The following is a 9,680-nucleotide window of genomic DNA, read 5'->3' on the forward strand; positions in this document are numbered from 1 at the left end:
ACACATACCACTTTACAACCCATCAGTTCACAGTACACACATTATAATACCAACATCCAACATGTCATATAAAAATAAATGAACTCTTATGCAACAAGTGCAGCCGCAGTCTGTGAACTAAATGTTTAGCCTTTAAGAAACGCAGCACAACTTATAATGAGTCCAAGAAAACACTTTAAACAGAATTCTCTGCCATATTACGCAATAGAAATCTTGTGAGTACGATATGAAATAACATGTATATAAAAACAACTCAAAAATTGAAGATTATGAAAAGTTAATCATCATCTTCCTCTTCTTCTTCCATCTCTTCCATGTCTTCCGCTGCTGCCATCGCTTCCTCCTGAGCTGCTTTGAGAGCCGCCTCTTCTTCCACACTTGGATCTTCTGCTTCTGTGATCTCGGCTCCACTGGGATACTCCTTTTGCATGGGAGGAGGGGGAACAGGGCTGTAGTTCTGCGAGTTGTACTTGTGCCCGTAACCAACATACATGTTCTCAAATTTCCTGGGAATATCAAGGGAAAAGATATTAGTCTTGCTTACAATCTAATAAGAATTGTTGTGTGTTGTCAACTTTGCTAATTCCTTTTACCTCGCTAATTCCTTTTACCTAGTAGTTTTTCTGATACTATCCAAAACTATGGTAGAAAATATGCCAAAACTTGCACTTTTACAAAAACTACACATATATTTACTGAACTCACTTCCCATTAGAGAAAGCTGCAGCTCCCGGCCACAAATTTGACTTCAGAACGCAGATGGCGTATTGAGGAACAAGATGAGATGTTAGCTTGCAGGTCCATGGAGGCATGTTCTCGATCTCAACATCTTCCGATAGAGGAGTAAGAAGGGGAGGACCAACCTCTGGTTCTGGCTCATCAGGTTCCTCCCTCTCCTCTTCATCTTCCTCATCCTCAAAATCCTCCTGGAAGACAAGAAATTATGAGACAATTTTTCGCACGAAATATTACGAATGGAAAAGAATATTTAAAAAAGGAAAGTAAAAAAAAATTGATCCTAACTTGAATCATTTTTTTCTAATATCTATTTCATTCTCATAAATCACCTCGTTTTTCTGCACTGGGTTGAACCACACACAGCGTCCCTGTGGAAGCACATGTTGCACATGGTGCACCCAGTTGGCCATGGAGGGGTCAATCAGGTCACGAAGTGGAACCCCTTCAAAATCTGGGTTCTCAACAAAGTCAGTTCTTCCTTCACCCTCTTCTTCTTCTTCCTCTTCTTCATCAAACTGATAATATCCAAGAGGACTGACCTGGTACAAGTGTAAGGATGAGAATATATATTGTTGGTAAAATATTGTAAAAACTATTGGGTAAAACATCTCAATGGCTTTCTTATTTGTGACAGGTATTCTTGTGAGCTGCATGACAATTATAGACTGTACAATACCAGTGTAAGGACAAATGGATGATTAAATTTCACATATTTATCCTTGCATGGCAGGCAACAACATTTGATATAACATGAGTGTGAAGCTTTGCAGGTAATTGAACTATTATTTTTTAATTTTTTAATAAATTGCCAAGAACTCAGCAACACTAACTGGGTGGGGCAATTGTTGTTAAGTGTCTTTTTTCGTGTCAGGCCTTATGCTTGTTATACATATAATATTCCCAGACTGCTCAGATATTTTATAATGTGTAACACAACATAACTCTTTATTGGTTACTAAACCCTACAAACCTGTGTTCCAGCACTAATTCTTGCAATCTGTGCCCTCAAATAACTTGCTTCGTTGCCTGGGAAGGGAGGGTAACTGACAACTGGAGCTTCCAACTTGCCAGTGAACAACTTCTTTATTTTACGACTAGCAACAATTTGTGCAGGAGTAACAGGTGGGAGCTTGGTCCATGCTTTGCCTGAAATATAAATACCAGGTGTTAAACTTAACACCAGAATGGAGTACAGGGCGGAGTGACTGACAGTATGAAAAACATACATAAGCAGCCAGGGTTGAGGGGTAATATGCCAAGTATCACCTAAATCTAGGTAATGGACAAAGACATCAACCACGTAGAATAAAAATGGCAAAAATTAAAATTCTCACCTGGCTCATTGCAGACAAAGTAGACATATTTGTTTGCTCCCGCCCGATTTTCCTCTTTTGGGATCACCACTGGAGGTTTGAAATCTGGTTTTGGAATGTCGTCCTCTTCTCCTCCTTCTCCCTCCTCCTCATCTTCCTCCTTCTCATCCTCTTTTTCCTCCTCCTTCAATAATTTCATTATTAAGTATTACAAGCTTAGGTATGTTACATTACAAAAGTAATTCTCACTTTTTCCTCTTCTTCTTCCTCCTCCTCTTCTCCCTCTCTATACTGAACCTCAGCAACCAGATAATTTGCCTCAGTTCCAAGAATCTTACCTAAAAAATCAACTGAATCATTAACAATTTGTTACAAACCTGAAATATTACAGTAAAATTGTAAATGGGCACAAGCTGCGACACATTGTCCCAGCTCAAGGGAATAAACTCAATACAAATATTTAGTTGTAGTAAGCCACCTAACTCACCCCAGAATCGGACAGTTTGCAAAGGATAAGTGTCAACAAGCTGTTTCAAACATAGAAATATTCTGTACATTTCTTCCCTGCTGAGTCCGATTCCTGCTTGCTCAAAGTGGAAAGCAAGATCCATCACATTTGGAAGAGGAGTTTCTACTTCTTCCTCTGCTTCCTAAAATCCAAGTTGATAATTTTTGTGAAACTATAGCATAACATTTGAATGCTGTAACCAATGTTAACACGAGCATAAAATTTGTACGTTTTAACTAATGTTTAGAAAGAAATCATGCCATTTCTAATAAATAAATAACCAAAACAGCACATGCATTTGATAAACACTTAGGCTTTAAGCTTTAACAAACAATAATTCAAGGCTGACGTATTTAAAAAAGTAACCTTAAAACACATTAAGCGGAAAACAAACCATTTCAGCATCAGCATCTCCTGTTCTTTCAAAAAGTGGTTTTTGGACTTCAGCTAGTTGAAATTCTGTGCTGGGTTCAAATTCATCGCGAATTGTGTCGACTTTTGAAACAAACTTTTCCCTTTTCACTGAGTTACTAATGTCTTCGAATACGTCAACCACATTTTCTGGTCGTTCGTCCAAAACTTTGGTCAAAACTCGTGACAAATGATCATATCTGTTAGTTCAAAATGTAATTAAAGACTTCATAAGACCAAAATACGCGCTGGAGTTTAAAATATGCCAAATTAACTAATAGACAGCAAGACAGTATAGACTTACAAATTGGTGTTAGATTTTTCACTTGACTTGAGCAAGTAAGCTTTTGCGTTTTGTGTTTCGAGTTCCCGTTGGTTGTTTGGAATATCAGGAGTTCCTGACGCAGTTTCAGCTGCCATTTTTTGATTTTTCTTAAAGTTATGCAGAAAAATCTGAAAAATGGAATAGAACATCATTTTTTCCCAAAATAAAATGTTGGCCTAGGTTAACTGAAAATTTGTATTTTAACTGATTTAATACACTATAACCACAGAATACGTTTGTTTCTTTACTTTCTAGCGTGTATATCTATAGTTACATACCAGTGAGCTCCAGCAGACTCCGTCGCTTCGGAAAATAAGATCGCAACAAAAACATGTTACCATAGCGACCAACGTAATTCAGTTCGACCGCACGCGGCGGTATCACTGCTGTCAAGTGGGGTCTATCCAAAAATTTTTTTTAAATCCATCAAATTGATTTTTAAATCCATCAAAAACCGTAAATTTTATCGTATTTTTTACAAATTAGGATTTACACTGTTTATACGTCAAACTTAGCATACTTAAGATTGTTTATGAGTCTTGTAATTCCATAATACTTTAACTTTAAAAAGATACGTAAACAAGTTGTATATCTTTTGTGAACTAAGCTTTAACAACTTTGCAAGAATTATTCCGCATCAGTAAAACTACAGCCGCCACAATGAAAGCATGATCAGTTGGTTTTGAAATTAATCGACTTTGCGACGTCATGCGAAGTACCTGGGAAACCCCCAAGAACTTTTTGTAAGTTCCGCAAATTATAATAATGTAGAGCCTACATACTTACATGGTAGACGTCGACAAGGAAAACCAGGAAGAGGAACTATCCTTACTTAAAAGTGCTTGGGCGTGAGTAAACGAACTTTTTAAATATACCAATTTATAAATATTGAGAATATGAGTTATTCAAGTGACAGTGCTGTTACGAAAATGGTGAGGTTAGAGCTTAGAAAAGAGGATATAAAACTATGGAAACCCCCGTTTACTGTGGGAGATACGAGAATGGATGAAGAAATATCAGCCTTGGCTTTGAGGTTTTCTGCTAAGCTAAAGTTTTCCAAAGCCGATGTTGAAAATGCATTGGAATATTTGAGGACGTTTGCGATTGAAAAATTGGGTCAAAATAAGAAGTTCAAAGAACAAAAAATTGCAGCCATGCGAATGAAATTTTCGCCCAGATCTGCTATTACCGATACTGTGGTATTTATGGAGTCAAAATTGGACAATACGGTTGGATCATTCATGGATGCAATAGGAAGCAAGATAAACGCCACAAGGGAAGAAATAAAGCTTATCGTTGCAGGGAAAATTCTTAAACCTGATGAAACTTTAGAATCCCAAGGTCTCAAGCATAATGCAATGGTTTTGTGCATGGTGTTTTCATCTTTAAGTAAAAGTAAAACGGTGGAAATTGAGGAGCAAATGCAGGAGGTGAAGAGAGCAAGAAGAGGAGCGGAGCTTCTTTCATCTTCCAGCAGTTCAGCGCAAGCATATGATGCTCAAATTGCAGATCAGAATGGAAGAACAATTGATATTCCTCCAGATGAAAAAGCCGCCATCACTGTTGCACTAAGTCTTCATGAAAAAGGTCGAAATAAACTGAAAGAGAAGCAGTACAGCTTCGCACTTCTGTTTCTTCTTGAAGCAGATACAGAATTTCGCCAATGCAGAGCAGAGATACTAAATCTAGTTGACAACTTTGCAGTTTTATGTCTCGACATAGCTTGGTGCTACCTGTGCCTAAAAAACCTGGATTCGTTAACAGATGCTAAAGAGAGACTCAAAACTGCAGAGCAGTTTTTTGAAAAAAGTTATGGAGCCTCACTACAGCGACTCATGGCTATTAAAGGCAGCTCTGGGCACGAAATTGCTTTGTTTGTGCGACTGTATACTTTACAAGGTATTGTGGAATACTATGGTGACAATTATAATCAATCAAAGGAACTGTTGACTAAGGCACATGGGTATGCCAGCATGATAATGGTGGATGATACCAAGGTATCTGAGATGATGGTTTTGGGATTCACAGCAAAAGAAGCACGACTTGCATTGAGAGCGTGCAATGGAGACCTGGATGCTGCAACCAGACATGCATTCCAGAAGAAAGAAGAGAAAGAACAGATTAAGAAAGAAGAAAAAGAGAAATCAAGGGCAAGAAGAAAAGAAAGATCTCTCGGAATTTGCTTGAACGGAGATAAAGTTAATGTTGAAACTCATGACAAAATGGTTAAAGATTTGGGATTCGATAAATTTGTTGCTGCAGCAGCTCTGCGTCAGAGCGATAATGATATAAACCAAGCAATACAAATTATTCATGACGACATTGAAAAGCTTGATGTAAGCAAAGTTAAAAGGATGACTACATCTTTACTGCTACAGGTAAAAGTAATATATTTACACAGAGATGGCTTTGTTATATTAACTCTTTACAGGATTGTAGGTAAATTATCATGGCCTCTATGCTTTATTTTTTTGTTTTTTTTTTAATATAAAACTTATGTAAGTACAAAGGTATTGTTTAATATGAAGATAATATAACTATAAGTGTGTACATTGATTTTAATATGAAGGTTTTCAACAGATGGCCGGTGCTGGTTTGGACCCACAAACAGCAGAAGCAGCTGTCAATCATTATGGCAACGTAGAAGAAGCTATTCAGTATTTACTTGACAACCAATCTACTGTTCCCGAAGACTGGGTTGAAAAATTAAAATCTAAAAACGAAGATTTAAACTCAGAAGACAAAGATGCATTGGATGACTTAGCAAAAGATGTCCGGAAGAGTGAGGATGATTATTTGGACACAACTCTCAATGAGGAGATGGATTTTATTGAACAATACCTTGGAATGGTCAACTCTGTACTTCTCAAATAGACTGAAAGACTTATTTTATCAACTGGTATTCTTATCTCAGAGACCTACCAATTACATTTGTTGTGGCTTACCCAAGTTTATAATTGCTTTTAAGTTTTAATTATTTTATTTGTGCCAGAGGTAGTCTACCATGGGTTTGTGTTGTCTACAATCATACTTTGCATACAAAACCAAAAAAAGCTCGTTAAAAACTGTTATTCACACTACTGGACCCTCAATAGTTGTATCACACACTGTACATAATATATAAGTTCCACTTTTATTGCAATTTGTTAAAAACAGATAAAGATCAGTAGTTAGCACCAAATAACTCATATAGGTGTTTGTTTAAATTTTAATTTTTGTTCGCCGCTTATTTGCTTCCTGTTAGGATGAGATTTCAGTTTTTTAGGCAGTTCTCCTGTCATACTGTACATAATATATAAGTTCCACTTTTATTGCAATTTGTTAAAAACAGATAAAGATCAGTAGTTAGCACCAAATAACTCATATAGGTGTTTGTTTAAATTTTAATTTTTGTTCGCCGCTTATTTGCTTCCTGTTAGGATGAGATTTCAGTTTTTTAGGCAGTTCTCCTTTTGCCAGGAGTATGTATATTACTGGGATGCATCTTTTAACACTCAGAGCATCTAGTTCATTTTCTTTTTCCACTTTTGGTAGCCAAATATCTTCATGAACTTTATTACTCATTGCATTACACTGGTGTAGAGCAGGAAATTTTGACCGCAAAATTTCAGCGAGTTTTTTTGTTTTATCAACACCACTGTCTTGTCCTATGAGAAGAGCAATTTGACAATTTGGATCCTTCAGTTTTCGCATGGCATACCCCACAACTTTATTCATGATAGTGTGAGAAGATATTCTTACTTCAACAACTTTATTTGGCTCATTGTGTAACACGTCACGAAACGGGTTCACCACTTCATGATTTACAGATTGGAACTTTTCATAATACTCCATACCTTAAAACTGCTACAACGTAATACAACAATTATAGTTATGCATGCGAAACATAGATACTTTGTATTTTACTACATAGGTAAGCATAACAAACATGACAAAAGGAAGCCACATAATTACTTCTCTCAAACATTCAACAAGTCCAATAAATTGCTAAGAGAAACATTAACGCTAGTTATTTTGTTCAACAGTTAAACTTATTACATACTAACACTGCTTATAAATCATTATCAAGTTATTTTTGTAGGTCTGCGATTCTTTTATTCAGCTGGGTTACATTAACTTTAATTGTCTCCATGTTTTTCTGCAACATTTCTTGCAGTTTCTTCTGACTTGCACTGGTGGTATCTAGTCGTCCATTTATTTGTGCCTGTGTGGACTCCAAATGGTCAAGAACTGACACAAAGCTACTTGATTTTGCATGTAACTCGTCAAGTGCTTTTAGTCTCTCAATCAAGTGGGGCAGAGCACTTCGTACCCCTTCAGATTTTTGCATCAGATCATATAACTCTGTTATTTTTGAGTTAACCTCACTTGTTTGGTCACCAGCAGCTTTATGTGCTTTGTTAATCTCATTGACTTTGCTGAGAATAGCTTGCAATCTTGAGTCAACCAATGGCAATTGCTCAGGATCAAGAAGAGATAACTTTGCTTCCATCATTTGTGCAGCAGACTGAAGTGTCTCATGCTTTGAATGCGCAGCCAATACATTAATGTCATCTGTTTCCGATCCCAAAACTTTTTCCAAACGAGCCAATCTTTGCTCCAAGGCCGAAAACTGAAGGGATTTTTTCTTTTCTGCTTCAGGTTTTAGAAATAGCTGATATGATCCATCAGCAGCTTTGGAATCCGAGGTTTTACTTTTAGAAGATGTTTTTAAAGAAGAAAGGAGCTTTTCAACATCACTGACTTTCTCCACATTGCTCCCAGTAGTGGAGTCCACATCACTTTGCGATAGTTTCATTTGCATCGACTGAACTTGGCTGACCAATTTAGCTGCTGATGCAGGGTCTGCTTTAGATTCTTTCACGTTTTCCACTTCATCCAAAAGACTTTGAACTTCAATCTTCAACCTGTTGAACTTTTGCAAAACCGTCTCCTCCTCATTTACTGCACTGCTCTTAGCGTTGTACCCAGAAAAGTTTCCAATCGGTGCCACATATTTTCCACTAAACAAATTGAATGCAGATTGTGTGTCGGAACCTATAACTTCCACACTCGTGCTGTTTAATTCCTCCACAACAGTATGTTGGTCATCCTCAGGTAAGTCTCCACTCTCATAGACATCTTTACTTTCAGTATCAATCCCTGGCAGATTGGCATATTTTGGATCAGCCATTTTAGATCTAACTTATCAAACCTAAAAAAAAACACATGAACTGGTAAAAGAAATAAAAACACTGCACACCAGTGAAGAATCCTCCCGTACACAGCAGAATAGGCTGGTGGGAAGTGTTAGAAGTTGGTGGTTATGGGGTTAGTAGTTAGCAAGTAAGGCGGGAGAAGATTCTTTCCTAGAAACTAAATAATGAATACAGGTTATATTGGAGGTGAAAAAATCACGATTTAAGTTATGTTAAAATATTTGTAGAAAAACAAATTAACAAGCACTATAGAATAAGGCCTAAGGGCAGTGTTTTGTACAGAAAAAAGATTACCATTAAATTCAACGGCAATCTGGAAAGAAAAACAAGTATATATATTTTTCAATTTAATGCAGATGATTTTTCAAACTCAAGCAACCATGATTTTATATTGTCACCTTTACCAGACATATAATGACCTAATCCACCATCGCTTGCTATAACTCTGTGGCAAGGAACAAGAAGGGGAATTGGATTCGCTCTCATGGCTTGACCCACTGCTCTACAAGCCTTTGGACTGCCACACATAGCTGCTAGTTTAGCATAAGATATGGTCGTGCCTCTTTCAGTGTTTTCCATCAGACTTCTCAAAACGCGGCCGGTAAAGTTGTCTTTCTTTACAATTTCATTATCTATAGCAGGTACTTTCAAATAAGAGTTTGATTTTGGGTCAAAAAACATTTCCACCCAACGTATTGAGTCCTGGGCACATTCTGTTAATGGGCCGCTGCTGCTTTCAATAGAAACACTGTAGTTCGTCATGTTGTGATTTACTATATCGGGATCGTGGTTCACAGATTTATCCAAGTTAATTTCTTTAATGCCACGGCTCGTATGAATCAAAGATACGATGCCTATGGGTGTTTTTAAAACAACGGTAAGTATATCCTGTTTAACCATTACTTAAATTGTTACATACGATGTAAGTAAAATTATCTTTTACGATAAATGCCACACAGTGACAGTACTACGATTTAACCATAGAGATGTAACTTTGTTGGCATAGGATGTGACTTTGTGAGTGAATATTTTTTGTAGATTTTTCATTTTTACGTATGACTGTTAATTTGAACATCCTATTAGTGACCACTGGGTTGGAGCAATTGCCGTTAAGTGTATTGACCAAGGACACATACGCCCACAATGGTAGCAGCGACGACGGAATAGATAAACACAGTTGCGTAATA

The 9,680-nt window shown here is 37.0% G+C and overlaps 5 protein-coding genes across 5 annotated transcripts; 1 reads left to right on the forward strand and 4 right to left on the reverse strand.

Moving 5' to 3' along the window:
* Window positions 1-26: 26 nt before the first annotated feature.
* On the reverse strand, window positions 27-3,711 carry LOC149730119 (radial spoke head protein 4 homolog A-like). The gene is made up of 10 exons (XM_089887266.1): window positions 3,574-3,711; window positions 3,275-3,423; window positions 2,954-3,170; window positions 2,539-2,701; window positions 2,301-2,389; window positions 2,073-2,235; window positions 1,709-1,884; window positions 1,068-1,277; window positions 706-926; window positions 27-506 (listed from the first exon to the last, which is right to left on the reverse strand). Exons 1-10 carry the CDS (start codon window positions 3,634-3,636, stop codon window positions 278-280), a joined length of 1,680 nt encoding a protein of 559 aa, XP_089743392.1. The 5' UTR covers window positions 3,637-3,711; the 3' UTR covers window positions 27-277.
* A 145-nt stretch (window positions 3,712-3,856) lies between these two features.
* On the forward strand, window positions 3,857-6,431 carry LOC149730120 (NEDD8 ultimate buster 1-like). Its single transcript, XM_089887265.1, has 2 exons — window positions 3,857-5,673; window positions 5,876-6,431. Exons 1-2 carry the CDS (start codon window positions 4,192-4,194, stop codon window positions 6,167-6,169), a joined length of 1,776 nt encoding a protein of 591 aa, XP_089743391.1. The 5' UTR covers window positions 3,857-4,191; the 3' UTR covers window positions 6,170-6,431.
* Window positions 6,432-6,584: 153 nt separating this feature from the next.
* Window positions 6,585-7,129, reverse strand: LOC149730122 (ribonuclease P protein subunit p25-like protein). The gene has a single exon (XM_089887283.1). It carries the CDS (start codon window positions 7,127-7,129, stop codon window positions 6,656-6,658), a length of 474 nt encoding a protein of 157 aa, XP_089743409.1. The 3' UTR covers window positions 6,585-6,655.
* Window positions 6,585-8,470, reverse strand: LOC149730121 (dynactin subunit 2-like). The gene has a single exon (XM_089887275.1). The coding sequence runs from the start codon at window positions 8,466-8,468 to the stop codon at window positions 7,365-7,367; it is 1,104 nt and encodes a 367-aa protein (XP_089743401.1). The 5' UTR covers window positions 8,469-8,470; the 3' UTR covers window positions 6,585-7,364.
* Window positions 8,471-8,489: 19 nt separating this feature from the next.
* Window positions 8,490-9,555, reverse strand: LOC149730123 (methylated-DNA--protein-cysteine methyltransferase-like). The gene has a single exon (XM_089887282.1). The coding sequence runs from the start codon at window positions 9,391-9,393 to the stop codon at window positions 8,836-8,838; it is 558 nt and encodes a 185-aa protein (XP_089743408.1). The 5' UTR covers window positions 9,394-9,555; the 3' UTR covers window positions 8,490-8,835.
* Between the last annotated feature and the right edge of the window lie 125 nt (window positions 9,556-9,680).

Source organism: Ciona robusta, chromosome 10, assembly GCF_009617815.1.
Source record: "Ciona robusta chromosome 10, ASM961781v2".
NCBI classification, from domain to species: Eukaryota; Metazoa; Chordata; class Ascidiacea; order Phlebobranchia; family Cionidae; genus Ciona; species Ciona robusta.

What these genes read in the sequence shown, in the direction of transcription:
- LOC149730119 (XM_089887266.1), bottom strand. Translation starts at nt 3,636, where the DNA reads ATGGTAACATGTTTTTGTTGCGATCTTATTTTCCGAAGCGACGGAGTC. An exon ending in GCAAACTGTCCGATTCTGGG is followed by an intron (nt 2,390 to 2,538) that starts GTGAGTTAGGTG and finishes TTGATTTTTTAG; the next exon opens with GTAAGATTCTTGGAACTGAG. An exon ending in GCAGCTTTCTCTAATGGGAA is followed by an intron (nt 507 to 705) that starts GTGAGTTCAGTA and finishes TGATATTCCCAG; the next exon opens with GAAATTTGAGAACATGTATG.
- LOC149730120 (XM_089887265.1), top strand. Translation starts at nt 4,192, where the DNA reads ATGAGTTATTCAAGTGACAGTGCTGTTACGAAAATGGTGAGGTTAGAG. An exon ending in CTACATCTTTACTGCTACAG is followed by an intron (nt 5,674 to 5,875) that starts GTAAAAGTAATA and finishes GGTTTTCAACAG; the next exon opens with ATGGCCGGTGCTGGTTTGGA.
- LOC149730122 (XM_089887283.1), bottom strand. Translation starts at nt 7,129, where the DNA reads ATGGAGTATTATGAAAAGTTCCAATCTGTAAATCATGAAGTGGTGAAC.
- LOC149730121 (XM_089887275.1), bottom strand. Translation starts at nt 8,468, where the DNA reads ATGGCTGATCCAAAATATGCCAATCTGCCAGGGATTGATACTGAAAGT.
- LOC149730123 (XM_089887282.1), bottom strand. Translation starts at nt 9,393, where the DNA reads ATGGTTAAACAGGATATACTTACCGTTGTTTTAAAAACACCCATAGGC.